General features: G+C 45.7%; 1 protein-coding gene across 1 annotated transcript; it reads right to left on the reverse strand.

Annotated features, from left to right (window-relative positions):
• Positions 1-227: 227 nt before the first annotated feature.
• atp8b3 (ATPase phospholipid transporting 8B3) lies at positions 228-26,801 on the reverse strand. The gene is made up of 28 exons (XM_061237840.1): positions 26,553-26,801; positions 24,479-24,546; positions 23,985-24,076; positions 23,752-23,865; positions 22,902-23,000; positions 22,656-22,717; positions 21,913-21,985; positions 21,595-21,665; positions 19,657-19,745; positions 18,412-18,570; positions 17,832-17,920; positions 16,835-17,028; positions 15,610-15,818; positions 15,022-15,053; positions 14,163-14,319; positions 12,729-12,917; positions 11,739-11,851; positions 10,912-11,076; positions 8,933-9,044; positions 8,607-8,682; positions 7,831-7,954; positions 7,093-7,279; positions 6,526-6,749; positions 5,328-5,411; positions 4,457-4,681; positions 3,949-4,087; positions 3,196-3,326; positions 228-2,190 (listed from the first exon to the last, which is right to left on the reverse strand). The coding sequence occupies exons 2-28, from the start codon at positions 24,513-24,515 to the stop codon at positions 1,927-1,929; spliced, it is 3,510 nt and encodes a 1,169-aa protein (XP_061093824.1). The 5' UTR covers positions 24,516-24,546; positions 26,553-26,801; the 3' UTR covers positions 228-1,926.
• Positions 26,802-27,127: the final 326 nt, after the last annotated feature.

Genomic DNA, 27,127 nt, shown 5'->3' on the forward strand with positions numbered 1-27,127 from the left:
TAAAATCCAGCTATGACCAGTTATTACTGGTTTTGCATGTGATAAAAGGTTTTCTGCATACCAGAGATCATCAAAGTCATCAACTGCAAGTCCAAGTCAAGTCCCACATCTCTGAACTAGAGTCTGAGTCAAGTCTCAAGTCTCCAGAATGGTGCAGCCTAAACTACAGAATAACTACAGAAATGCATTATGATTGCTGTGCTAATTGAAGATATAGAAACCAGAAGTGTAGATGACATATTTTGTATTTGAAATCAAGTGTATGACAACTGAAGAAACAGTAATATTATGGGCACACACAAAATGCATTTTGATTATTTCATTTATTATTCATATATCACTGAACTACCATGCCTGAGCCAACATTTTGGCAAAGCCTTGGGTCTGGTGTGGTAGGTAATTGATATATCAATAAATAAGATAAGAAATAGAATGGTTATTTATTTTAAGAACTCGGTGACTCATGTGAGATAATGTAAACATTATCATGAGCCTGTAATATAAAATGTGTGTCAATAACAAACTAGGGGTTAAAACAGGTTACATGGACAAAGATTAAGTTTAATCCTGGACTAAATGCAGTTTTGTACGGAGAATCTCAAATTGAATACTAATAATTATAACTGTATTTGTAAACGAAGTTACAAAGTGCTAAAAATTGAATCATGTTGCATTATTGGTTCATTAATATATTCTTACTTTTTAAGAATATATAGAACTGAAAGGTTAAGCATTTACTTTAATCATTTTTAAAAAACGAGACTAGATATTTGTTATGCAAGAAATCGGAAGCTATGATTTTGTGACTAAATCTACATTATGCTATAGGAAAACCTAGAATCCTAAGGAATGCCATTAACCAGAGTGAAATCATTATAAATACATCAAAACATGCTAAACTCGGGTTCTACGGTAGCTTTTAATGCTAACGTGTATCACAAACAAGCTATCTCTAAAATACATATACAGTTCATATTTGTATGACACTGGAATACCAATGTGCATGCAACGACTACATAACGTCACCTAACAATACATTCAAAATGACTCGCTGTCCAGCTTGCATATCGATCTTAAAGATCATACTCAAAGGTTTTTAAAATAGTGCTACCTTTCGCTCATGCTCCAGATCAAACCCTCGTTAGATGGCCGTTTCATTGAACTACGTTGACACTGAAAATGGAAGCCTGGAGAAATTTGTTCTAACGTTACTGTACTAGTTTGCTTGCTTACTAGCTTGCATAGTTTTTCAACATCAACCATTTGAAATGCAAGCCAACATCGCTACTTGACAGTCAATGAAATGTGCACTTCCGTGATTCTGATTAAACAGGGCCAACACAGCAGTTTAGCTAAATTACGTTAACTAGGCAACAGTGAACAGAGGTGGGATCAGCTCTTGTGCTGGTAAACTGACTGACCGTTCCCAATGAGTTTTCAAATGTCTGATTAAATTTCACGTGGTAGCTTCCGCATGTTTTATTTTAATGCTGCACACTTTGCTAGCTGCAATCATTTTGTTTAAGAGCCTGCATTCTTTAAATCCAAAGATCACAACATGCGGAAGTGTAACGTTAGCTATGCGGAAAGAAACAGTGTAGGGTGCTGCTATGTTTGAAACGGAAAGGCACTCGGTTTGGCGCGTAAAACGACGTTGGGTGTGTTTTAACCAGGGATTATTTGTAATATGAATATTTTTAAAATAATCATTGGTTGTGACATTGTTCACATCGTTATTTTCACAATGGCATATTGCAGACTCTGAACTTCACAAACTATTGTTCACAAGTCCTAATTGAGAAGTCGGGTCTCAAGTCTCGAGTCTGGAGTTTGTGTGCGTGCGACGTAAGTGCGACTGGCGTCCGAGTCGCTGACTCGAATTCCCGGGTCTGGTGTCCCGCCACGCCTTGGTGCCCATGGCAGTCTTCATTGGCTTGCTTCGGGGGCAGCAGCAACGGCGTTCCCCCCTCCTTTTTTGTGTGGCGAGTCCCTGTCAGCTCTCCCTGCAGTTTCCCTCCCGTCCTGTGAGGGCGCTGTGCTGCGGCGTCCAGACCCCGAGGTGACGATCCGGCCGAACCCTTTGCCCTGGGAGATGGCGTAGGATGAACGTCGTTGCAGATCTCCCCTCCTGAAGTGATGCTGCATCTCTGCTTGCCTTCTCTGTGAAGTGGCCATCCCCATGCTATGGACCTGAGATTCACACGTGTATCCTTAGCATAGCTCCAGGTACAGACACATACAGGTCATACATAAAGGATATCAAAACTTTTATTCTGGAGGGCTGCAGTTCTGCAGGTTTTTGTTGTTCCTTTTAAGTCAGCAGCCATTTTAGATATGGCAGCCCAACCCTGTTCCTGGAGATCTACCATCCTGTAGGTTTTCATTTCTAAATTAGCACACCTGATTCTACTGATTAGCAGCTCAACCAGATCGCTCTCTCTACCTGTTGAATGAGGTTTGCTTTCTTATGATTGGATTAGAAAACCTGCTGGATGGTGGATAACCAGGAACACGGTTGGACTGCCCTGATATTATATATTCTTCAATTAATTTCTTAAATCAATGTGTTCAATTCAGCACTTAAGTGCTGAAACACACCAAAGTCCAGCAGACAGTGCAACCCCTCTGGGACTGGAGTTTGATATCATCCCTGCTGCGAGATTCCTATCATCTGGAGTTTGATATCATCCCTGCTGTGAGATTCCTATCATCTGGAGTTTGATATCATCCCTGCTGTGAGATTCCTATCATCTGGAGTTTGATATCATCCCTGATATGTGATTCCTATCATCTGGAGTTTGATATCATCCCTGATATGTGATTCCTATCATCTGGAGTTTGATATCATCCCTGATGTGAGATTCCTATCATCTGGAGTTTGATATCATCCCTGCTGTGAGATTCCTATCATCTTGGAGTTTGATATCATCCCTGATATGTGATTCCTATCATCTGGAGTTTGATAGCATCCCTGCTGTGAAATTCCTATCACCTGGAGTTTGATATCATCCCGGCTGTGAGATTCCTATCATCTGGAGTTTGATATCATCCCGGCTGTGAGATTCCTATCATCTGGAGTTTGATATCATCCCGGCTGTGAGATTCCTATCATCTGGAGTTTGATATCATCCCTGCTGTGAGATTCCTATCATCTGGAGTTTGATATCATCCCTGCTCCCCTCCCTCCTCTCTTACCCGGTGAGTGTCGGAGGGGGCGAGGACGACGGCGAGGGCGCGGACGGTCAGCGAGGGGAGGATGGCCACAAAGGTGGTCAGCAGTGCGGTCAGCCACAGCACCGGGTCCCTGAAGGCGTGCATGGACACACCTGGGAGGGGAGAGAGAGACTACTGCTGGGAACTGAACCGCACGCAGACAGGCGTGAACTCAAAGGGAGCTATCAGTGCTAAACACAGTGATAGGAGAGTGTGTGTGTGTGCGTGTGTGTGTGAGTGTGTGTGTGTGAGTGTGTGCGATATCTGTAAGTACCTGTGTATGTGTGTATGTTTATATGTGATATCCACAATTACCTGTGTGTGTTTGATATCTGTAAGCACCTGTGCATATGTTTGTGTGTGATATCCATAAGTTCCTGTGTGTGTGCATGTGTGTGTGTGTATGAGGGAGAGAGAGTGTGTATATTTGTACGTGTGTATGTGTGTGCATTAGGCATATGCCCATGTGTATTGTGTGTGTGTGTGTGTGTGTGTGTGTGAGAGAGAGAGAGAGAGAGAGAGAGAGAGAGAGAGAGAGAGTGTGTATATGTATGTATGTGTGTGTGTTTGCATTAGGCATATGCTTGTGTGTGTGTGTGTGTGTGTGAGAGAGAGAAAGAGTATGTATTTGTATGTGTGTGTGTGTGTGTGTGTGTGTGTGTGTGCGCATTAGGCATATGCCCATGTGTGGTTGTGTGTGTACGGTGTGGCCCAGTCTATGCAGGTGAGCTTTACCGGGGAAGTAGTAGTCTGTAGGAGCGTTGAGATGTAGGCGGGGGCTGTGCAGTATCAGCGTCGACACAAAAAACAGGAGCAGGCTCAGAATAACTGCTCCAAAATTGAACTTTGTCCAGAATCCAATCTGCAGAATTATCTGAGAAACACAGAAAACTAATTTCAGCTTTTCCCATCACCTGAAAGCTTTTCCGCAACACTACTGTACTAGACTAGATTTTTAAATCTCAAAAGCCCCTTAAAACCCTTTACATTACATTACATTACATATATTGGCATTTGGCAGATGCTCTTACCCAGAGTGACGTACAGTTGATTAGACTTAAGCGGGAGACAATCCTCCCCGGGAGCAATGCAGGGTTAAGGTCCCAACGGCTGTGCGGATCTTATTGAGGCTACACCGGGATTAGAACCACCGACCTTGCGTGTCCCAGTCATTTACCTTAACCACTACGCTACAGGCCGCCCCTTAGTTAGACTTAAGATTTCCGAACAGAACGGCTCTGACCTCGGCGGTGACAGTGAAGATGGCCCCCGTCTCCACGGTCATGGCAAAAGACTGGTAGTCCATGACGGAGTAGGAGATCACTCCGAGAGGGACGAAGAAGAGGGCCAGGGAGGTGTAGAGGGAGTAGAAGAGGGTCCCCGCCAACTTCCAGGGGTTGAAGAGCTCCTGCCTCTGCCCGACCTGGTAGAGTTCCGGCCATCGAACGCTGGCCTCTGCGCTAATGTCCTGCCCAGCAAACATCCCCATCGGTCACAGTAATGGATCACACACCGCTCCCCGGTGTGTTTACCTTCTAGATGAGTAGGCATGTTCTAGAGACCCATTGTGTTCAGTCACCAGTAGTGATTGTAATGCTGATGCTGATTGTTACGTATTACATTACATTAATGGCATTTGGCAGACGCTCTTATCCAGAGCTACATACAGTTGATTAGACTAAGCAGGAGCAATGCAAGGTTAAGGGCTTTGATCAAGGGCCCAACGGCTGTGCGGCTACACTGGGGATCGAACCACCGACCTTGCGGGTCCCAGTCATGTACCTTAACCACTACTCTACAGGCCGACCCTATGGTATATGGTTGCCATTTATGTAGCCTTTATCCAAAGCACTGTACATTTGATGCTTCTCGTTCACTCGTTCACCCGTTCATACACACACTCACACACACCAATGGCGATTGGCTGCCATGCAAGGCACCGACCAGCTCGTCAGGAGCATTTAGGGATTAGGTGTCTTGCTCAGGGACACTTCGACACACCCAGGGCGGGATTGAACTGACAACCCTCCGACGATTTGAATTCTGGCATACCATTCTGGATTCTGTCCTGCCGTGTTCTCTGTTAAATAAAATAATATTAAAATGTTTCATACCTGTTCAAAAATGGCCAGGCTCAGAAGGGGCATGATTGTGTACATAGTTGTGTACAAGGTGATGAACCAGTTCTCATATATACGCTGAGGGAGGGAGAGAGAGAGAGAGAGAGGGAGAGAGAGTGAATGAGAGAACCTGTCACAGCCTGAGTGACAGTGAGTAAACCTCTGACAAAAAAGGATCACTCTTTATTGGTCGCATAATAATGAATTGAGTCAAATACTGTCATAACACCGTTAATCACGCTGTTATTTTTGGTGCTGTTTTTTGTGTTGTGACTGATTGATCGTTATTATCACTAGGCTTTGGCAATGTGTAGCTATTCTGAAGTATGTCATGCCAATAAAGCATTAGAATTTGAATATGAGAGAGTGAGCGAGAGAGAGAAAGATGATTTGAGAGACCGAGATTTCACGTGATTGGAATGGAATTTATTTTCATAGTCATTTCCAGCCATTCATTTCTGAATTATGCACTCATTTCATTTCATACACGGCTTCCCCGCTCTATCGGTTACTGTGACTTTTAAATCACCGGCCATTCAGTGTTACATTATGTTAAGTTGTGTAAAAGCTGGCGCGCATCCAGATGCTATATGATACCGTATTATAATCTCTCCCACACAGCTGAGCCGTCTGTGCGTTTGACCTGAAATGCCACCTCTGCTGAATCCACCATCAAATCCTGGGTAGCAGCAGTTCATAATGGCTGCATCCGAAATCGCACACTACACACTACACACTATGTACATTCACCGAGAACTTAATTTGGTGTTTATTAGACTGCTACTGCTGTAGCCTATCCACTTGGAGTTATAATGCGTTGTGTGTTCAGAGATGCTCTTCTGCATACCACTGTTGTAATGTGTGGTTATTAGCTTTACTGACACCTTCCTGTCAGCTTTGACCAGTCTGGCCATTTATTGCACCATTCTTTGCAAACTCTAGACACTAGTGTGCATGAAAATTCCAGGAGATAAGCAGTTTCTGAGATACTCAAACCACCCTGTCTGCCAGCAACAATCATTCCACCCTCAAAGTGACTTTACATTTTTTCCCCCATTCTGATGGTTGATGTGAACATTAACTGAAGCTCCTGAACCATATCTACATGATTGTCTGCATTGCACTGCTGCCACACAACTGGCTGATTAGATCACATGACGTAGGTGTAATTTGCACAAACCAGGGTACTCACCAGTGCACTGAAGCCGTTGTAGAAGCCGTACCAGACGTGCACCATGGCGAAGGTGGTGGTCTTGTACAGGAAGTAACGGAGGAACTTGCAGATGCGCCGGTACGACCAACGCCCGTGGACCAATAGCAGCTTGGCCAGGAATCGGAACTGGGCCAATGAGTAATCAGCGTTCTGCACCGCCTGACTGCCCTCTACACCGCTCAGCCCTATGCCTATATGAGCCCCTGAGAGAGGGAGAGGGAGAGAGAGAGAGAGAGAGATGGAGCGAGAGAGAGAGAGAGAGAGAGAGAGAGGGTTAGAAAGGCAGGGGCAGAGATAAAGAGATTTGAGTCATCTTGAACGCTTGAAACAGCTTCTCCCCTTTCTGTCACTCCAGGGTGGTTTATTTGAGTTGCGCTCACTCGCTCTTAGCAGACTGATAATTCCCCACAAGGGGGAGCTGCTAGCACTCACATAGCTGGAATTGGGGGGGGGGGGATTTGCATCAGTGACACTATACTTCCTTGTTTAAAGTACATTCCTCTCTGTCCCTCCCGCTGCACGTGCCCCCTGTCCCTCCCCCCTCACTCTTAATCATGTTCACGTCGTTGGCTCCGTCTCCGATCGCCATGGTGATGGCGGACGTGTACTTCCTGACGAGCTCCACCACGCCCGCCTTCTGACCCGGCGTCATGCGGCAGCACAGCACTGACTGGCACAGCTGGGACAGGGACATGAAACGCTCGCCCAGCTCCGGCTGTTCATCCATCTCCGCCTGGGGAGGGAGGGAGGGGGGAGAGAGGGAGGGAGAGAGAGAGAGGGGGAGAGAGGGAGAGAGAGAGGGAGAGAGAGGGAGAGTGGGAGGGAGAGGGAGGGAGAGAGGGAGGGAGGGAGGGAGAGGGAGAGAGGGGGAGGGAGGGAGAGAGAGAGGGAGAGAGGGAGGGGGAGAGAGGGAGAGAGGGAGAGAGGGAGGGAGAGAGGGGGAGAGAGGGAGGGGGAGGGAGGGAGAGAGAGGGAGAGAGGGAGGGAGGGAGAGGGAGAGAGAGAGGGGGAGAGAGGGAGAGGAAGACATATACATATTATTCTTTCTTTGTAATCTGCTCACATGTTCCTTGCCATGCTTTGGCGATACAAATGCAAATTTTGTCATGTCAATACAGCACTTTGAATTTGAATTTGAGAGAGGGAGAAAAAGAGGGAGGGAGTGAGAAAGAAAGAGGGAGAGAGAGAGAATGAAGCTGTAAGAAATAGCATAGAGTGCGTGCGGGTGGATATGTCATTGTGTGCATGCATGTGCATTTTCTGCTTTTTTTTTTTTTTTTTTACCAACTCAGGTCCGGTGACAACCAGCGCCATTTTGCTGCCCTCTGTTTTGGCGTATTTGCCCCAGCTGTCCAGCTCATTGCCCTTGCTGAGGGCCTTCTGTGGGTCAGGGGCCTGGAGCAGCTGCCTACACGGAGAGGAAGAAGGCAGGTCAGCTCCATCACACAGACTGATACTGAGACACTGTAGGTGCTGCATACAGTGTACTTTTGACTTCTTTAATTGAGCTTTTTTTTACATTCATTTTGGGGTAGTCTGTTACATCAACAAAATGAAACTTAGCAAGATGTAAGGGTGAGCAGGTCAAACTGGCATAAAAGAAAAAAGCATAAAAATGTATTTGATTTACTTGAAAAGTATTTCCGAAAAATTATATCACACAGGCCCAGTATTGCGGTGACAGTCTGAGGGCTTGTCCGTGTATGAGTGTGTTAGTGTGTTGGTATGTCAGTGTGTGAGGGTGTCAGTGTAGGAGTGTGTCAGTGTAGGAGGGTGTCAGTATGAGGGCATGTCAGTGTAGGAGGGTGTCAGTATGGGGGTATGTCAGTGTAGGAGGGTGTCAGTATGGGGGTATGTCAGTGTAGGAGGGTTTCAGTATGGGGGTATGTCAGTGTCGGAGTGTGTCAGTGTAGGAGGGTGTCAGTATAAGGGTATGTCAGTGTAGGAGGGTGTCAGTATGGGGGTATGTCAGTGTAGGAGTGTGTCAGTGTAGGAGGGTGTCAGTATGAGGGTATGTCAGTGTAGGAGGGTGTCAGTATGGGGGTGGGAGTTTGTCTGACCTCAGTTCCTCTCCCTGCAGTAATCTGGCCTCTGTATCCAGCAGGCTACAGGAGTAGCCAATGTTCACAGCGGTTTCTGCAGAGACAGACAGATAGATGCATAGAGAGACAGACAGATAAATACACAGGATAGACAGATTAATAGAGAGAGAGAGAGAGAGAGAGAGAGAGATGGGCTGCTGTGAGCCCAGTTTGCAGTGACCCACGTTAATAGTCATAGATTTTGCTGTTATTATTGTTATTGCTATTACCCCCCCAAGTAATTAATCCTATATGGATTACTCCTTACTACTATTAATCCTGTCTAAATGAAGCAGCGTTAATACCTGTTTTGTCCCCGGTCAGCACCCACACCTTGACCCCCGCCTCTCGGAGGGTAGAAATGGTCTGGGGGACCCCCTCCTGTAGCCGATCTTCAATGGCCGTCACCCCCAGCAGCTGAACCCCAAGGACATCACATGAAGAGGGGGAGAATCAAGGTTCAGACAGTAAGAGTCCTCTCCAGAACTTTACTACAATTACAATTCAGTACAATTCTTCAGCCAGGAGGTAGAACTAATCAGTGAAATCAGCTGGCTGAGTGTTTGGGGGATCTATATGTTGTTTAACGCACTCTATGCTATATAGATAAATGACCAATGTCTACAATTTTCTGTGGTTAGTTTTAAATACATGTGTACGTGTGCCATCTGGTTGAATGTCTCCTACTCTGTGCTCTTAAATTTGTATTGGTTCATTTTTATTTGTGCATGTTATAACTTATCGGTTTTGAGTCATGTCTTGTCGTTTTTCATCCATTGTTTTATAAAGCCCTGATGCAGGGTTGCCGGACCCTGTTCCTGCAGATCTGTAGATTTTCCTTTCAGACATAATTTGGTACACCCGATTCTACTAATTCGCTGCACAACGAGATCTCTAGCTGGTGAATGGGGTGTACTTTGTCAGGGTTGGAGTGAAAAGCTACAGGAACTTTAGGAACAGGTCATATGCCAATGTACATTGGCCTTAACAATAAATGCTCTCTTTTTAAAATTCCATTCAACTGCAAATGTAGCCGTAATCTCAGGACCTGGGTTCCATGCCAGCTTCTGTTTCCAGCAGTTCCTTTGGCTCGATTCGCTAATTAGCTGGATGCATCTGTGCCACTTCACTCATAGATTACACAGTAAAAACTATATAGGGACACAAGAACAGTTGTCAGAAATGAGCTTATCAATAGAGGTAGCTAACACGCCAAATCACGTAAACGACCGGGTTAATTAAATTAGGAGCAGAATTTTGAGGTGGCAGAAACAGAGGTGGCAGCTCCCAGCCCCCATCTGATGTACAGTATAGATAGATAGGGCGATTTTGATGTACAGTATAGATAGATAGAGCCATTTCGCTGTGTAAATGAGTAGGTAAGCAGGCTATGCTATGGCTAGCCGATCCTGGGCCACGCCAGAAACAGCGTCCTGGGCCAAGTGCATACTGTCTACTGAACATACTGCCTACTCGTTTTTAGTACGCAATGGGAAGTATTCGTAAAATATCCTCCGTACTATTCTCCTGTTGTAAGACGTCCCGGCCCTGGAGCAATCATTATACATGGGATAGCTCTGCCCCTCTTCCTCTCTGTTTGCGATAGGACCTAAGTATGGTTTACAAACGGAAAAAGTGTGCCCTCCAGTGCGCTCCGCAAAACCCTGACGTAATTTGCTTACTCAATAGTAGGCAAGTAAGCTGTTTCAGACACGACCCTGATCTGTCATGTGCTTCCATTAATTTGTCAATACATGTTTTCATACAGTCGATACCCTGTGTTGCACAGACACTCTATGGGTGTGTCAGCTGTCAGGGAAGCATCTAGAAATTATTTGTGCAGGGAGCAAAAATGAGAAAGGCCCCCCCCCTCCCCCATCACCCCTCTGTGCACGCACACACACACAGACACACACACACACACACCCCCGTCCCCTTTAGTATACATTATATACACACAATAGGCACTATATTAGGACTTGTTTTGTCTGCTGTAGCCTATCCGCTGGGAGGTTTGATGTGTTGCGTGTTCAGAGATGCTCTTCTGCATGCCACTGTTGTATTCTAATATGTATTTATTTATTTTTTACGTGTATAAACCTGTGGGATAATTCTCTCATCTATGCTTTGTTCAGGCACTGTGTGTACGACGTCTTGTATAATGCCTGTATGAATGTGCGTGTTCTGCAGGTCTCAGTAGGACACTCCGCTTAAATAAAGGTGCGTACGCAGCGCCTGAGAAAGCGTCTCCCACAATGCACCCCCAGCAGCAGCAGCATCGTACCGTCAGCTCCCTCTCCATGTCGTCGTGCAGCCTCTCCAGCATGTCGTCATGGTGACGCATCGCCATGGCAGCCTGGGCGAGCACGCTGCGCCACTTCTCCCACAGCCCCTCCCCCACGGTGCGGACGGCCACACACAGCGTGCGCAGGCAGCCCTGGGCGTACAGCTGGGAGGAACACGAGCACACACTCCGTCCAACACAGCCCTGCGACACGCCTTCACACCTACGATACAGCTGAGCATCTTTGGCCTTGTAAATCACCATCTCTATGGTTTTTTACTTCATAACTGAATTCACTATGGTGATATGTCAGTAGGTAATGTTTTGTACAGATCTGAGTGATAGTTTCTTTCGTACGTGTGTGTGTACTGTATATGTGTGTGTGCGCCTGTGTGTCTGTATATGTAACTGTGCGTGTGTAAGTGTGTGTGTGTGTGTGTGTGTGTGCATGTGTGTGTATGAGTGTGTGTGTGTATGTATGTGTGTGAGCATGTCTGAGTGTGTGTGCGTGTGCTTGTGTGTTTCTGCATGTGTGTGCATATGTGTATGCATGTGTGTGTGTGCTTGTGTGTGCTTGTGTGTTTCTGCATATGTGTGTGTGTGTGTGTGCATGCATATTTGTGTGTGCTTGTGTGTTTCTGCATATGTGTGTGTGTGTGTGTGTGCATGCATATTTGTGTGTGCTTGTGTGTTTCTGCATATGTGTGTGTGTGTGTGTGTGCATGCATATGTGTGTGTGTGTGTGCATGCATGTGTGTGTGCGTGTGCTTGTGTGTGCTTGTGTGTTTCTGCATATGTGTGTGTGTGTGTGTGCGTGTGTGTCTCACGTCCAACGCTCTCTCGTTGCTCTCTTGGTGAGGGCTGTTCTGCTGCAGTCTCTCCAGGATGACGATATCGGCCCCCTTACAGTAGAGCTTCAGATTCCCCTCTGGATCCCTCACTGAGAGGGCAGACAGACAGACAGACGCCGCCACACCATGTCAGAGAACATATTTCACAGAATGATAGCACATAGTACAGCAGGCTTTGGTCTCGGTTATCAAGTTTAAACTTGTTGAGTGCTTGGGGCCAACTCGGAGCAAAACGTGCTGAATCAAAACAAATGCCGGTGATTGATTGATTGATTGATTGATTGATGGATTGATAAACCAAACATATGAAATCAATATCAATATCAAATCATCAGAAGTGAGGAATGGGGAGAGTGGGAGAGACAGCCCTGGATAAGGGGCAGGGTTGGAGCGAGAGTGCAGAGGAGAGGAGAGGAGAGAAGAGAAGAGAAGAGAAGAGAAGAGGAGAGGAGAGGAGAGGAGATGAGAGAAGAGGAGAGGAGAGGTGAGGAGAGAAGAGAAGAGAAGAGGAGAGAAGAGGAGAGGAGAGGAGAGGAGAGAGAAGAGAAGAGGAGAGAAAAGAGAAGAGAAGAGGAGAGGAGAGAAGAGAAGAGAAGAGAAGAGAAGAGGAGAGGAGAGAAGAGGAGAGGAGAGGTGAGAAGAGAAGAGGAGAGGAGAGAAGAGGAGAGAAGAGGAGAGCGCAGAGGAGAGAAAAGAGAAGAGAAGAGGAGAGGAGAGGAGAGGAGAGAAAAGAGAAGAGAAGAGGAGAGGAGAGAAGAGGAGAGCGCAGAGAAGAGGAGAGAAGAGGAGAGAAAAGAGAAGAGGATAGGAGAGAAGAGGAGAGAAGAGAAGAGGAGAGAAGAGAAGAGCAGAGCGCAGAGAAGAGGAGAGAAGAGGAGAGGAGAGGAGAGGAGAGAAGTGAAGAGGAGAGAAGAGAAGAGAAGGGAAGAGGAGAGGAGAGGAGAGGAGAGGAGCGTTCACACTGACCCAGCACGGACATGCGCCTCCTCTGGCTGGTGAAGTCGATCAGGGCGAGCAGCTGGTACTCGCGGGCCTGCCCCAGCTCGCTCAGCGTCAGGGAGTCCCGGGTCCGGGACAGGAACACCCACCCCAGCTCCCTGACTGCCCCCACCAGGGCCCCCTCATCCGGGGAGGCCGCCTGGTACTGCAGGACCCCTGCGTCAACACGGCCGTCATGAAAAACCTGCCTACACTGCCGCCAAGAAGCATCCTCATCTCCTCTATCGCTGCATACTTATCACACTGAATGCTTTCAGATCTTTAGACAAAATGTAATGTTACACAAATATTGGTATTAATTGCTTTCATTAAAAAAAGTTATCGAACACCCAAATCACCCCTGTGAAAAAGTAATTGCCCCCCTTAATCTTAAAAACTGGTTGCACCACCTCGAACATTTCCTATAATTTGACATTAGTCCTTCACATTACTGTGGAGGTATTTTATTTTAACCATGATCAAAAAACCAGAAGAGTTTAAATATCCGTCTGGAAAGGGTTGCAATGCCATTTACAAGGTTCTGGCACTTTATTTTCAGTCTGTTAAGTGTGTTGCAATATCTCAGCGAGATGTTTTACTTAAATATGCAGTACTGTGCAAAAGTCTTAGGTACCTGCATAACATTCTGTACAGATAAGATTCTTTCAAAAATACTTCAATGAAAGGTCCTAAATAAACGTATTATACTTTTTACATTACATTTGAGTAATTTGGCAGAACAGTTAAAAACTGAATCAAATCAATATTTTTTGTGACCTCCCTTCGGCGCTGAAACTGCATCAGTTCTCTGAGATGGCCAACGCTGTCCTGCAGGTCTATAACACAATCAGCAGGGAGGTTGTTACAAGTTTGCTGGAGAACTGGAGAAGTTTGCTGGAGAACAAGTTTGCTGGAGACAGCCTTGATCAAGTTTTTATGTAAAAAGTAGTCAATTGCTTACAGTAATATGTTCCTTTTTAAATGAAATACAAAAATTTAAAATTAAATCTTTTGGAAAATGAATATTTGGAAATCTCAAATGTGTTCTTTTATACGAACACAAAAATAAACATTATATATATAATAAAGTCTAGGGTGCCTAAGGCTTCTGCACAGTACTGTACTCGTAAATGGTAAATGGTTGGCATGTATATAGCGCCTTTATCCAAAGCACTGTACAATTGATGCTTCTCATTCACCCATTCATACACACACTCACACACCAACAGCGATTGGCTGCCATGCAAGGCGCCGACCAGCTCGTCAGGAGCATTTGAGGGTTAGGTGTCTTGCTCAGGGACACTTCGACACAGCCCGGGCGGGGGATCGAACCGGCAACCCTCCGACTGCCAGACGACTGCTCTTACTGCCTGAGCCGTGTCGGCCCTTTCAGGCTCCGCTCCGCGGAGTCCCCTCACTCACCGTCCTTCCACTCGGACATGACCGTGTGACAGAGCGCCAGCGCCGTGAAAAACTCCCGCGCCTCCTCACAGCTCCGCCCCCGCAGCCTCTCCACCAATCGCTGGTCGTAGAACTGCAGACCGCCCAGGGAGTACGGGTTCCAGCTCAGGTCCAGCTTCTGTGGGAGAGAAGACGCAGTTCCGAGAGCGGCCACAGGGGGCGACAATAGGTAACGCACATTACATTAATGCCATTTTGGCAGACACTCTTATCCAGAGCGATGTACAGTTGATTAGACTAAGCAGGAGATAATCCTCCCCTGGAGCAATGCATGGTTAAGGACCTTGCTTAAGGGCCCAGCGGCTGTGTGGATCTTATTGTGGCTACACCGAACCACCGACCTTGCGGGTCCCAGTCATGTACCTTAACCACTACGCTACAGGCTGCCACACGTGTGTACGCACAGCTTGTTTCAGACCTGGGTCCTGTATCATGAAGCAGGATTACTGAGTTAGCCGAATAACTGTATTGCGTGAATCCCAGAACCCTCCCATATCTGGAACATGGACTGATGTAAAAAGAGCCAATCCAGGTTTTACTCAGCACAGTTATCCAGCTAACTCAGTAATCCTGCTCTGTGATACAGTCCCCTGGATCTATCTTCATATGTGCAGCGGAGGGGAGTGGTCAAAAGAAGGTTCATTTCAGATAAAAAGATTTGTCTGAAGAATGGTCTGGTCCAGTTTCAGACCTTTTTGTTTGAAATAAACCATTAAGGCTTGGCCTTCTTTCGACTGATGAAACGTTGACGTGAATGGCTCATAAAAAAAAGTAAAATGTACTAAAGAACTAGAGCAGCCGGACTTTAAACTTTTTTTACCTCTGGTTTCTTCCCATCGTCTGGCACGGCTCCTGAAAAACATGAAAGCAAGTGTGAATAAATAAAAGAAGTTGCAACACAGAGAACACGGGATGACCCCAGTGCAGCAGAAGCTGAGAGAGAGAGAGAAAGAGTGAGGGAGAGAGGGAGAGGGAGGGAGAGAGAGAAGGAGGGAGAGAGAGAAAGAGAGTGAGAGGGAGAGAGAGAAAGAGTGAGAGGGAGGGAAAGAGACTGAGAGGGAGAGAGATAGAGAAAGCGAGTGAGAGAGAGAGAGAGAGAAAGAGTGAGATGGAGCGAAAGAGAGACAGAGAGAGAATGAGAGGAAGTGATAGAGAGAGAGAAAGAGAGAGCGACAGAGAGAATGACAGAGAGAGAGAGAAGGAGAGAAAGTGATGAGAGAGAAAGAGAGAGCAACAGAGAGAATGACAGAGAGAAAGAGAGAAAGTGAAAGAGAGAGTGACAGAGAGAATGACAGAGAGAGAGAGAAAGAGAGAAAGTGATGAGAGAGAGAAAGAGAAAGTGACAGAGAGAATGACAGAGAGCGAAAGAGAGAAAGTGATAGAGAGAGAGAGAGAGAGAGAGGCGTACCATATAAGACACCCGCGATGCAGCACTGGCGGAACAGCAGGTGGTTCTGCGTCAGAGTGCCGGTCTTGTCGCTGAGCAGGTATCCCACCTGCCCCAGCTCCTCGTTCAGCGCTGTGCTGCGGGCGTGGGCCGGCGTGTCGCTGCCCTCCTCATACAGGTCCAGGTCCCAGCCAATCAGCAGGCTCTGCACCACGTGCACCATCTCAAACCTGCCAATCACAGGGGAGCAACCGGATCAGAGATAGACAGCCGCTTCAAGTCTAACCCTCAGAGTCTGAAGCGTATTTTGGCAGATTTTTCCTCCACTTAGTTTTAACTCATGACTTTAGTCTGCCTTTACCTTCACCATCAAGTCATGGCTCATTGTTTTCAGAACCGTCTCAGCTACATGCAGGAACCATGTCTCCTCATGTGGTTTTGTTAGGTCTGGTACATATAGGCAATCCCACACTCACTCACACACTATTCCAGCATGCACAGACAACCACCCCCCCCCCCCCCCCCCCCTGCCCCATTACACACACACACACACACACACATACACACACACACACACACACACACACACATTCTGTCCCAGTACAAACAAGCAATCTGTAGAATAACTTTTCTTGTCATGCTGTGTGCCTCCTGTCCTACAGGTGTCCCTGGATCAGAATACCACTTCCCTTGTAGACTCCTCCCACTTTTACTTCTATATCTTTCTGCGAGACCTCCAGATCTGGGAGTATTACCATCACCGTGCTACAGATGGTGGTTTGCTTCCGTATACGTAAATAAAATAGAGACCAACAGCATTCATTCTAAGCTGTTCATTGTTATATATATATATACACAGCGCAGAGAAAGGGAACTAATTAAAGTTCCACAACAAATCCTACCCAGGCGCACACACACATAAACCCTGTCCCAGGCGCACACACATACACACACACACACTCACTCACACACATACACTGTCCCAGGCACACACTCTCTCTCTCTCTCTCTCACACACACACACACACACACACACATACACTGTCCCAGGCACAGACACACACACACACACACACACACTCACACTCACACTCACACTCACACTCACACTCACACTCACACACATACACTATCCCAGGCACACACTCTCTCTCTCTCACACACACACACACACACACACACACACTGTCCCAAATGCAGGCACACACACACGCTGTCCCATGCACACAGACAGGCAGATGCTCACGAGATGTAGAGAGCCATGGGCATAGCAGGGGCCAGCAGAATGATGTAGCCCCAGTAGGTGAGAAAGGCTCTGTAGGCGGGTGCAGTGTCGCCCCCCAGGGCTGACAGCTCCTCGATTCGGGGGGTCACCGAGGCTTCGAACACGCCCGTGCCCACCGCCAGGAGGAGTGAGGTCAGCAGCACGAAGAGCACGATCTGAGGACGGACGGACACACAGACATCTGGTTTCCCACAAACGTCTGCATTGTCACTGGGTATATGTCACAGAAAAGAATCACGAAAGTTGCAAAGCAGTCAAATTTGTTGAAAATCGCATTAATAAGGGAGAAATCACAGAAAGTTGTGGAGCTGGCTGAAAAAACCACCCAGGCTTAATTCTCAACACAGACTCACCTGGAGACAACAGGCCCCATGAAAGGATCTGGGCCCTTTGAATTGTCCTAACCCCCCCCCCCCCCCTCTTACAGCACCTCTGCCCCCCAAGAGTTCTTTCTTCAATGTTTTTATTAAAGTAATTTCCTAACATGTGAATGTTTTTTGGTCTGCCTTTTTGCTATATAGAAGCTTAAACACCTTTTGTAAAAACATTAATACAGACAAAATGGTAATAGAAAACTATGCTACGATTTAGCGGTAATAAAGTGGTAATAGAAAATCACGCTACGATATAGCAGCAATAAAGTCATAATAGAACAATGATACTATATAGCGGTAATAAAGTGGTAATAGAGAACCATGTTACGATATAACGGTAATAAAGTCGTAATAGAACAATGATACTATATAGCTGTAATAAAATCGCGATAGAACAATGCTACTATATAGTGGTAATAAAGTGGTAAAAGAGAACCATGTCACGATATAGCGGTAATAAAATCATGATAGAGCAATGCTACTATATAGCGGTAATAAAGCGCTAATAGAGAACCATGTCACGATATAGCGGTAATAAAATCGTGATAGAACAATGCTACGATATCGAGTCACGGCCTCCTCACCCCTATGACCACCCGGTTCAGGATCATCTCCACCTGGGTCTTCTTCACGATGAGTCGCCCACAGTTCCGCAGGATCTTGGTGTCTGACCCTGGCAGAGTAATTACAGATCATCATTTTTGGATTATAGATATTCAAGAAAGGCGAAACAATAATATTATTCTACATGTATTTTCAGTGATGCAAGTTTATTCGTGTTACTTAATGTGATAAGGGTTAAGGAATTTGTTTAAATATGTGAAGACAAATGAGTAAGGACTAAATGTATTGTTAAAATAAAAAAATAAAATGAAGCCGTTTATAGTTTCTTACAATATGTGCCTAACTATAACAACCAGAATACTGTATACAGCTTTATGAAAAAGCTTTTTAAAAAATGTGTAGGTTTTCCAACCATAATTTGGCACGACTCCACTAATTAGCAGGAAGATTGCTGTTGAATGAGGTGTGCTCTTTATGGTTGGAGGGAGAAACTTCAGGCCAGTAGATCCTAACCGCCTAGCTAACACAACATGTTCTCAGTGACAATGTTAAAACATTGACTAGACATTCCACTGACATGGTGAGGACATTGTGCCTTACCTGCGTATATGACCAGGCCGTAGGCAGTCTCTGTGTTCCGCAGAACCGTTCCTCTTAGCAGGATGTGCTCAGTGTCCAGCGGGTGGCGCTCTCCCCGCCAGTGCAGCTCTCCTCTGAATGAGTACAGGTTGCTGTTGGGCTCCTCGCAGAGCACGCTGCCTGGGGGGTGGAGGGGTTGGGGGAATGGGGCGGGGGGGGGGGGGGGGGTAAGGCGAGTGATGTATTGAGTCTGCAATGCAAATATCACGCAATGCAAACACCGGCCGTCCGGCGTTCGATGTAAAATCTCCCCTTCCGAGCGATATTGCCGTTTTGCATGTGGTTTTGTATCTTCCGTCATACATCTTTTATCATCCCTGAATTTAATTTACCCCAGCAAATCAATACATTGAAGGTCTTTTCTCCTTGATAGACAGAAACCGGCTCAAACCACATCGGTCCAGTTCATCATCCCCCAAGCTGAAAGCATAAGCATACTGACCTATCAACCTGCACTCTCTGGCATGCTGAATTCATAATGGGGAACACAGTGATCGCACTGCTTCTTAACCCTTTGAGGTGTGAGATCACAAACACCATGTGATTAGAATGTTCTTAACTGGGGTGTCTCGGTGGCGCAGCCTGCAGAGCACTGACCGCATGCTCATTGTGAGCCGCGACGTCAACGGTTCGAATCCGACCGTCCGACCGTCTGACAATCTGTCGCATGTCTTTCCCTCTCTCTTACCCCCATTCTTCCTGTCTCTATATACTGTCCAATAAAGCTGAAAAAGGCCTAAAAAATATCTTTAAAAAAATAAAGAATGTTCTTAACTGAACATTCTAATGCTGATGTCACAATCACTACTGGTCATTGAAAGCAATGGAGTTCTAGAATGCTGATTTAGAATAAAAACATTCCAAAAAACCTACTCAGAATAAATCAGACCCTCAAATAAGAACAGCAAATCAATTATGTAACCACAAAAGTGCAATCAATTCCTTGAAGAGTGTGAAATTATAGAGATCCGGTTGAAGTGTATGCAGGGCTTTATTTCTGTAATTCCAAAAAAAAACCTAGGCCAAAAACACATTTCAAATACGTATTAAAATTTTAAACTAACAATTTTGCTAAATTAGGAATTATGTTCAAAATAGGTATTTCCTTTTTCACCTGCCAGCAATGTGCGGGAATATTATTGGGGTCTAAAGGTCACAATTGTCACAGTTATGCGTGTAGATTCTTTATGAGAGAGCTGTACGAACCATTAAAAGCCAGAAGAGACGAGTTCACAGGCTCGCTGAGCTCCTGGTTAGTGATGGCCAGAGCCTGGCGAAACTTAAGGTTGGTCTCCCTGCGTGAGATAGGGAGCAGTATCAGGAACAGGGAGCCTTTGTTCGCCAAGAGTCATGCTATGCGACGTTAGCAAAGAGTCTTGCTACACTTTCTGATAAGGTTATTGAAAATGGAAAAAAACATGACAACAGGCTCAAGTCTCGCAAGGTTCCTTATGTATCATTTGAAAAGTAAATTTAAACAGAAAGTAAAGATTGAAACCTTGCCACTGTGCAAGCTACAGCAAGCACAATGGAAACAGTAGTGTTCCGGGTTATTTAGCAAAGAGGAACACGCCTGTCAACAACATAATGTGAGATGGGTGACCCGTTTCAGGTTTCTGTTCCTCACAGGGCGCTGTGAGCAACAAAATCCTGGATGATAATCACAGTACACAGGCAAACAATGAAGAAATATTGGCTCTAACAACTTGCAGCAACTGTAGTATTCTACCATGCACTGTGCTGCTTTTCTATAAACAGCTGATATATTTTACAGCTTACATGGATCACACGTGTGGTTCAACCTACGCCAAGCACACAAATCCATATAAATATTTCAATGTTGCTCATTGCGAGCCGCGACGTCGATGGTTCGAATCCGACCGTCCGACATTTGTCGCATGTCTTCCCCTCTCTCTCGCTCCCATTCTTCCTGTCTCTCTATACCAGGGGTCGGCAACCCTGGTCCTGGAGAGCCGCAGGGTGTGCTGGCTTTCGTCTCCACCTTAAAATAAGCAACCGGTTCAGACCCAAGAAACCAGGTGAGGTGAGTTAACTGTGCAATCAACGGCTTTCATTGATCAATTAATGCCAAGTAACAACGAAAGCAGGCACACCCTGCGGCTCTCCAGGACCAGGGTTGCCGACCCCTGCTCTATACTATACTGTCCAATAAAGCTGAAAAAGGCCTAAAAAATATCTTAAAAAAAATATATTTCAATGTTGTTTTTGTCTTGTTTCCTCTTCACATTTCACTGGAAAAATTTTAAACAGCATCTCGGGACAAACACCGGAAGTGAGCGCAAGCTTATGCACAATGGTGAAATGCATCTGACGTGTCAAACGTGTGTGTCCCTGCTGGCACGATCAGTGTGTGTCCCTGCTGGAACGATCAGTGCGTGTCCCTGCTGGAACGATCAGTGTGTGTCCCTGCTGGAACGATCAGTGTGTGTCCCTGCTGGAACGATCAGTGTGTGTCCCTGCTGGAACGATCAGTGTGTGTCCCTGCTGGAACGATCAGTGTGTGTCCCTGCTGGAACGATCAGTGCATGTCCCTGCTGGAACGATCAGTGTGTGTCCCTGCTGGAACGATCAGTGTGTGTCCCTGCTGGAACGATCAGTGTGTGTCCCTGCTGGAACGATCAGTGAGTGTCCCTGCTGGAACGATCAGTGTGTGTCCCTGCTGGAACGATCAGTGCGTGTCCCTGCTGGAACGATCAGTGCGTGTCCCTGCTGGAACAATCAGTGTGTGTCCCTGCTGGAACGATCAGTGCGTGTCCCTGCTGGCACGATCAGTGTGTGTCCCTGCTGGAACGATCAGTGTGTGTCCCTGCTGGCACGATCAGTGCGTGTCCCTGCTGGAACGATCAGTGCGTGTCCCTGCTGGAATGATCAGTGCGTGTCCCTGCTGGAACGATCAGTGCGTGTCCCTGCTGGAACGATCAGTGCGTGTCCCTGCTGGCACGATCAGTGCGTGTCCCTGCTGGAACGATCAGTGCGTGTCCCTGCTGGAACGATCAGTGCGTGTCCCTGCTGGAACGATCAGTGCGTGTCCCTGATGGAATCGAACAGCTGGATAATAGATGCATAACGCTGGCTTTCGTGAGCAGGTGAATGTTGGCGATGATGGCCGGATGCGGTTCTGACCCGTCAATGTCGGCCGTCTCCACGTAGCACAGGCTATGCTGCTCTGAACTGTAGAGGAGGAGCAGGTCTGCCTGGGGGGGGGAGAGAGACAGGCTCAGCCCACAAAATGCATTATTCATTAGCAGGTCTGCCTAGGGGTGGGGGGGGGAGAGACAGACCCCGCCCACAAAATGCATTATTCATTAGCAGGTCTGCCTGGACGGTGGGGCGGGGAGAGAGACAGGCTGCACCCACAAATTACATTATTCAGCTTTAATACTCTGCCCTCAGCTTTGGCCCATTGCACTGCACTCTGTGGCGCCCCCTGCAGGATCTCACCGGCACTACCTGGTCCACATGTAGCCGCAGGACGTCGCCAACGCACACATCCTGCCACTGTGAAGCAGAGAACCTGAGAGAGAGAGAGAGAGAGAGAGAGAGAGAGGGAGAGGGAGAGAGAGGGAGAGAGAGGGAGAGAGAGGGGGAGAGAGAGAGAGAAATGGATTCAAAGTAACACGTTGAGGTTATGTCTTCCATTAACATGGGATTGCTATTTGTTGTGCCTCCCTGCCATATGGCAGATTTGCAAAACAATGTTAAAATATGGGACTTGAAACTTGCATAGTAGACACACACACACACACATACATACACGCACAAACACACACACACACACACACACACACACAGACAGACACTGACACATACACAGACACATACACAGACACGCACATACACACATGCATACGCACACAAACATACACACACATACACGCACATACACGCACATACACACATGCATATGCACACACACACACATACACGCACATACACATATACACACACACACATACACACATGCATACGCACGCACACAGACACACATGCATATGCACCCACACACACACACACACACACACACATACACACACACACACATATACACATGCATACGCACATACACATATACACACACACACATACACACATGCATACGCACGCACACAGACACACATGCATATGCACCCACACACACACACACACACATACACACATGCACGCACGCACACAGACACACTCACCCCTCACGGGTCAGTATGTCGCACGGCCGTCTGTTGATCTGCTTGTCGCTGCGCCGTCGGGCCTGAGACAGAAAGAGGGGGGCGTGTTACACATGACATGTTTCACCATCTCCATGGCGATAGGGCCCTTGATATTTACATCGCTCTGTTAGAGAACATCGATAGAAGGAGAGATATAAATGTCTGGTCACAGCTGGAACAGGCCTGATCAATGTGAGCAACGCCGCAACACGGAGAGGATCTCACCAGATCATCGAACAAGTCTTTGAAACCCCTCACGGACAGCACAATCATCAACGGGATCATGGTGATGTACCACTGCAGTGTGGAGATGGCTGGAAGAGACTAGGAACACAAAGACGCACCATTTTCATAAACTTACCCTGAACACCATCTCAGAAACATACTAACCCTGAACACCATCCCAGAAACATACTAACCCTGAACACCATCTCAGAAACATACTAACCCTGAACACCATCTCAGAAACATACTAACCCTGAACACCATCTCAGAAATATACTAACCCTGAACACCATCTCAGAAACATACTAACCGTGAACACCATCTCAGAAACATACTAACCCTGAACACCATCTCAGAAATATACTAACCCTGAACACCATCTCAGAAACATACTAACCGTGAACACCATCTCAGAAACATACTAACCCTGAACACCATCTCAGAAAGAAACTAAGCCTGAACACCATTTCAAAAAGCAACTAAGCCTGAAAACCATTTCAGAAAGCAACTTGCTCTAAAAATGTATCTTGGAAATGAGGTCACATCCTATAATAAATGTTTTACATACTTAACCATGGTTAAACACTGGACAATATTGTGCACAAGAAGCCTTATGTTTGCAATGAATCAACATATTATTAAATAAGAATTTTTCTTCACAAAAGCTTTGTGGCAAGTTGCCAAAATGATTGAAACTGTTAAGCAAAGACATAATTTCTACTGTGGATTGTGTCCAGGCTTTAGGTCTTGTGAAATATGAAGCAAAAGTAGCCCAGTACAGAGACACCAAATCAGAGGAGAGAACATCAAGAAAAAAAAAATAGAAAGATATTGGAATAAAGTCTCAGACCTGCAATATCACCATGAGCAGAAAGAAGACGTTTGCGATGCGGTGGAACTGTTCATACAGCGACAGTGGCATGAAGGTCAGGGGGGTATATTTATAACTGCGCACCTTATTGTCCTGGCAACAAGACACACATACTATCACATATTATGGCATGACTCGCATTGTATTGCATCGTGTTTTAGACTTTTAATCTTTTAATCATTTTAATCAGATATCTCAGTTATGTGACTCACAGCATATTTCCCCTTGTGGAAACACAAAATAGATCTCCTCTGCTGTCCCTTGTGGAACTGCCGGTCATTAGCTCTCACCTCCCAGGTGAAGTCTGAAACACAGACCAGCGGAGAGCAGCAAAGATACGGCGCATTTTGTTTCAATTATTCAGTCAAATTAATTTAGTCTTTGTATTTTGATATTTTTAATATATCAACCTTAACTCTCATGTGTTTGTGTGTGTCTGTTTGCAGGTGTGTGTGTGTGTGTGTGTGTGTGTGTGTGTGTGTACCTGCATTCTAACACAAAAAGCAAACCTGTAACTTGCACTTTTTAAATGGATCAGGCTAGAGGGAAGACCAGTGTATGGCAGTCGGCAAATTTTAACATTTCTCCCATTGTTACAATGCGTGCAGAGTAGCCAAACATAAACAAACACAGAAATGTTCTTTTATTTTTATTTTTTAATTCAAAAAGGCTGAACAGTGTGGACAGACCAAAGTAGCGGACAGACCTGTGTTCTCTGAGCCGGTTGGATTTTGGGAGGCCATGGTGGTGAAGAGGCAGGAGAGAGCAAATAACCTGAGAAAGGCAAGTAAGGTAACTTAAGATAACTTTCTCTGGTCACTCATTCACTTAGTTACCAAGCTTTCTTTGTATGTGTTGGCAACTGTGAGAATCTTAACGGCTCCCCTCACCAAGCGTGACCTTTAAGGACCACCACAAAGTCCGCTGTAAAGTTTTTGGTTTGCAATCATTTTCTAAGACGAGCAGATAAGCCTTGAAAAGGATTTGTCAAAAAAAGGGCGTAGAAAAATTCTACACGTTAGAAGTATCTCACAACTGGAGAGCAGTACTAAGGGGGTGTGTGGCTGAAACAGAAATTTCAGACCCTCAGCTCAACAGATTGGGTTGTGTCGAGGGTCCTATTACTTCCTAATAGGTTGTTTTACGGCACTTTGATCACTTCAGCTCACCTGTACGTTCAGTATACCCAAAACCAGCCACATTTCTCATTTTATTTTATATGTATTCATGTTTTCCGAGTCTGAGGTGAGATTTTAGCCCAGGCCTCTCACCCGTCCAAATATTTGTTGGACGAATGTGTTGCCAGTCAGCTAAAGGCGAGGTCGCCCGTAACCAGGGTAACATCATCAGGAAGCGTTGTTACAGTAACCCGCTCCGCCCCTTCAGCGCGCCTACGGGCAAACTTAGCCAAGCTAACGACGTTACATATTCATGATATATTTAAAATAAAAAAAGCTATGTTTCTCAGTCAAAGTTCCTTCTTCCAATATTTCATTTAATAATAGATAAAAAAAGATCTGAGATGGATATTTACAGTATGTAATGATGTGGGTAACCTAGACATTACAGCATACAAAACAGCAAATGCTAAATAGCATAATATGAGTAAAAATGTTTACATCAATGCTAAAATAATAATGCAAATTTTCTAATTCAATTATAAACGGTCAGGCAAATCTATTAAATTAACCTTTGCATCCTTTTAACCCTATAAGGTGTAAGGCCACAAAAATGTGATTACAGTGTTCTTAACTGAATATTCTAATGCTGATGTAACAATCACTGCTGGTACTAGACAATAATGGAGTTCTAGAACACCGAATTGGAATATTGAACAAACATTCCAAAAAGGCCTACTGTTCAAAGGGCTACTGTAAGTGCATTCACTTCCTTTGTATTTCCCACTTTTTTTAGCTTATTTCTGTAGTTCAGCAGGCAGCGTTAAAGCCGGTGGGACACCGGTTTCCTCTTTGCAAAACAGGGGCTTGACAGTAGGCTGGGTGGGATGGCAACATTGCACAACGCTTATACACCCCTTATCTCAGCAAGCTGACGTGCATTTAGACCTGAGAATATCACTGACCAGCACTGGAAACCAGAGGAAGCCTTCAGGAATGCTCATTATGGAAAATGGAATACGTTACAATTCACTGAGGCAGATATTCCAAAATAGGGTAACATATTTCAGTATCACAAGATGGCGAGAATTTATATATTTGGTATTGTGAAGTGCTGCAATATCAAAAAAATAAATTCTATTTACTTTCAGTATATTCCAAATCTGTGAGAGACAACTCCCAATGCAGCTTCAGTTCACACAACTATAAACAAGAATAGACTTGTTTACACAACTATAAACTATAAAATAGTAGACAACCGTCCCCCCATAAACTGTGAATACAATTGACTGCAAATGATCACCCCACAGCTCACAACTCCTTAATGTTTACACAGAACAACTTACATCTCTTTATGTGCACCTCAACAATAGTAAGCTACAATCTCTTTATAGAATACAGATAAAAACGCATTGATTTTAACCTCAATGGATCAAAATGTGAAATACCAAATCATTTATGAGGTAAAACTTTGGACTGGCCATAGTATAATCATTACAGAACAATTGTTCCTACCACCTTTGAGCTGAAACAGCGTCGCCAAACAGGCCCGCACATAGTAACGCTGAAACTCTGTAGGGAACAAAACGGCATCAAATGTTTACGTCCGGTCTCAGCACTGTTAGCAGTTAGACAGTAGCATACCTACTTGTTTGCACTCACCTGTTTCACCTCTTGCTTTTTCTGTCTGTCCAATGATTGAAATTCAGTTTAATCTGAAACACTCTGTTGCCAGGGGATGCACAAAGAAAATATCTCCCAAGCATAGCGTGCAACTAGTACAGGAAAACAAGCATGCATTTTCACCAGTGAACCAAGGTAAACACTACTACGAATGATGGTGATCACTTTCCTTTTTTTCTTTCTCTTTCTCACTCTCTCTTTCCCACTCTCTCTCCCCCTGTTTTTGTACCACACACCGGAAAACTGAATGGCACTGTCTGATCTCTACCTGTTGTAGGTGAGGAGGGTGTTACGGAAGGAGGCGTGACCGGAGCGGATGGGGTGGGGGGGGGTGGGGGTCCATTAAGGTTCGTGAGAGGACATTTTCCTCTAATCACAAACACCATCTGCCCGTCGGGAACCCCCCTCCCCCAACCCCCACCCCCTGAGGGCGCCTCATCAGCTCCACACCCTGGAGAGGATCTCACCCGGTCCTCTGAATAGAGCCTGGCATCCCCCACTGGCTCACCGTTTCAAACCAACCTTTGTGCCTGAGATAGGTAGCCTAGCGCTCT

Source organism: Conger conger, chromosome 4 (assembly GCF_963514075.1).
Source record: "Conger conger chromosome 4, fConCon1.1, whole genome shotgun sequence".
Lineage (NCBI taxonomy): Eukaryota > Metazoa > Chordata > Actinopteri > Anguilliformes > Congridae > Conger > Conger conger.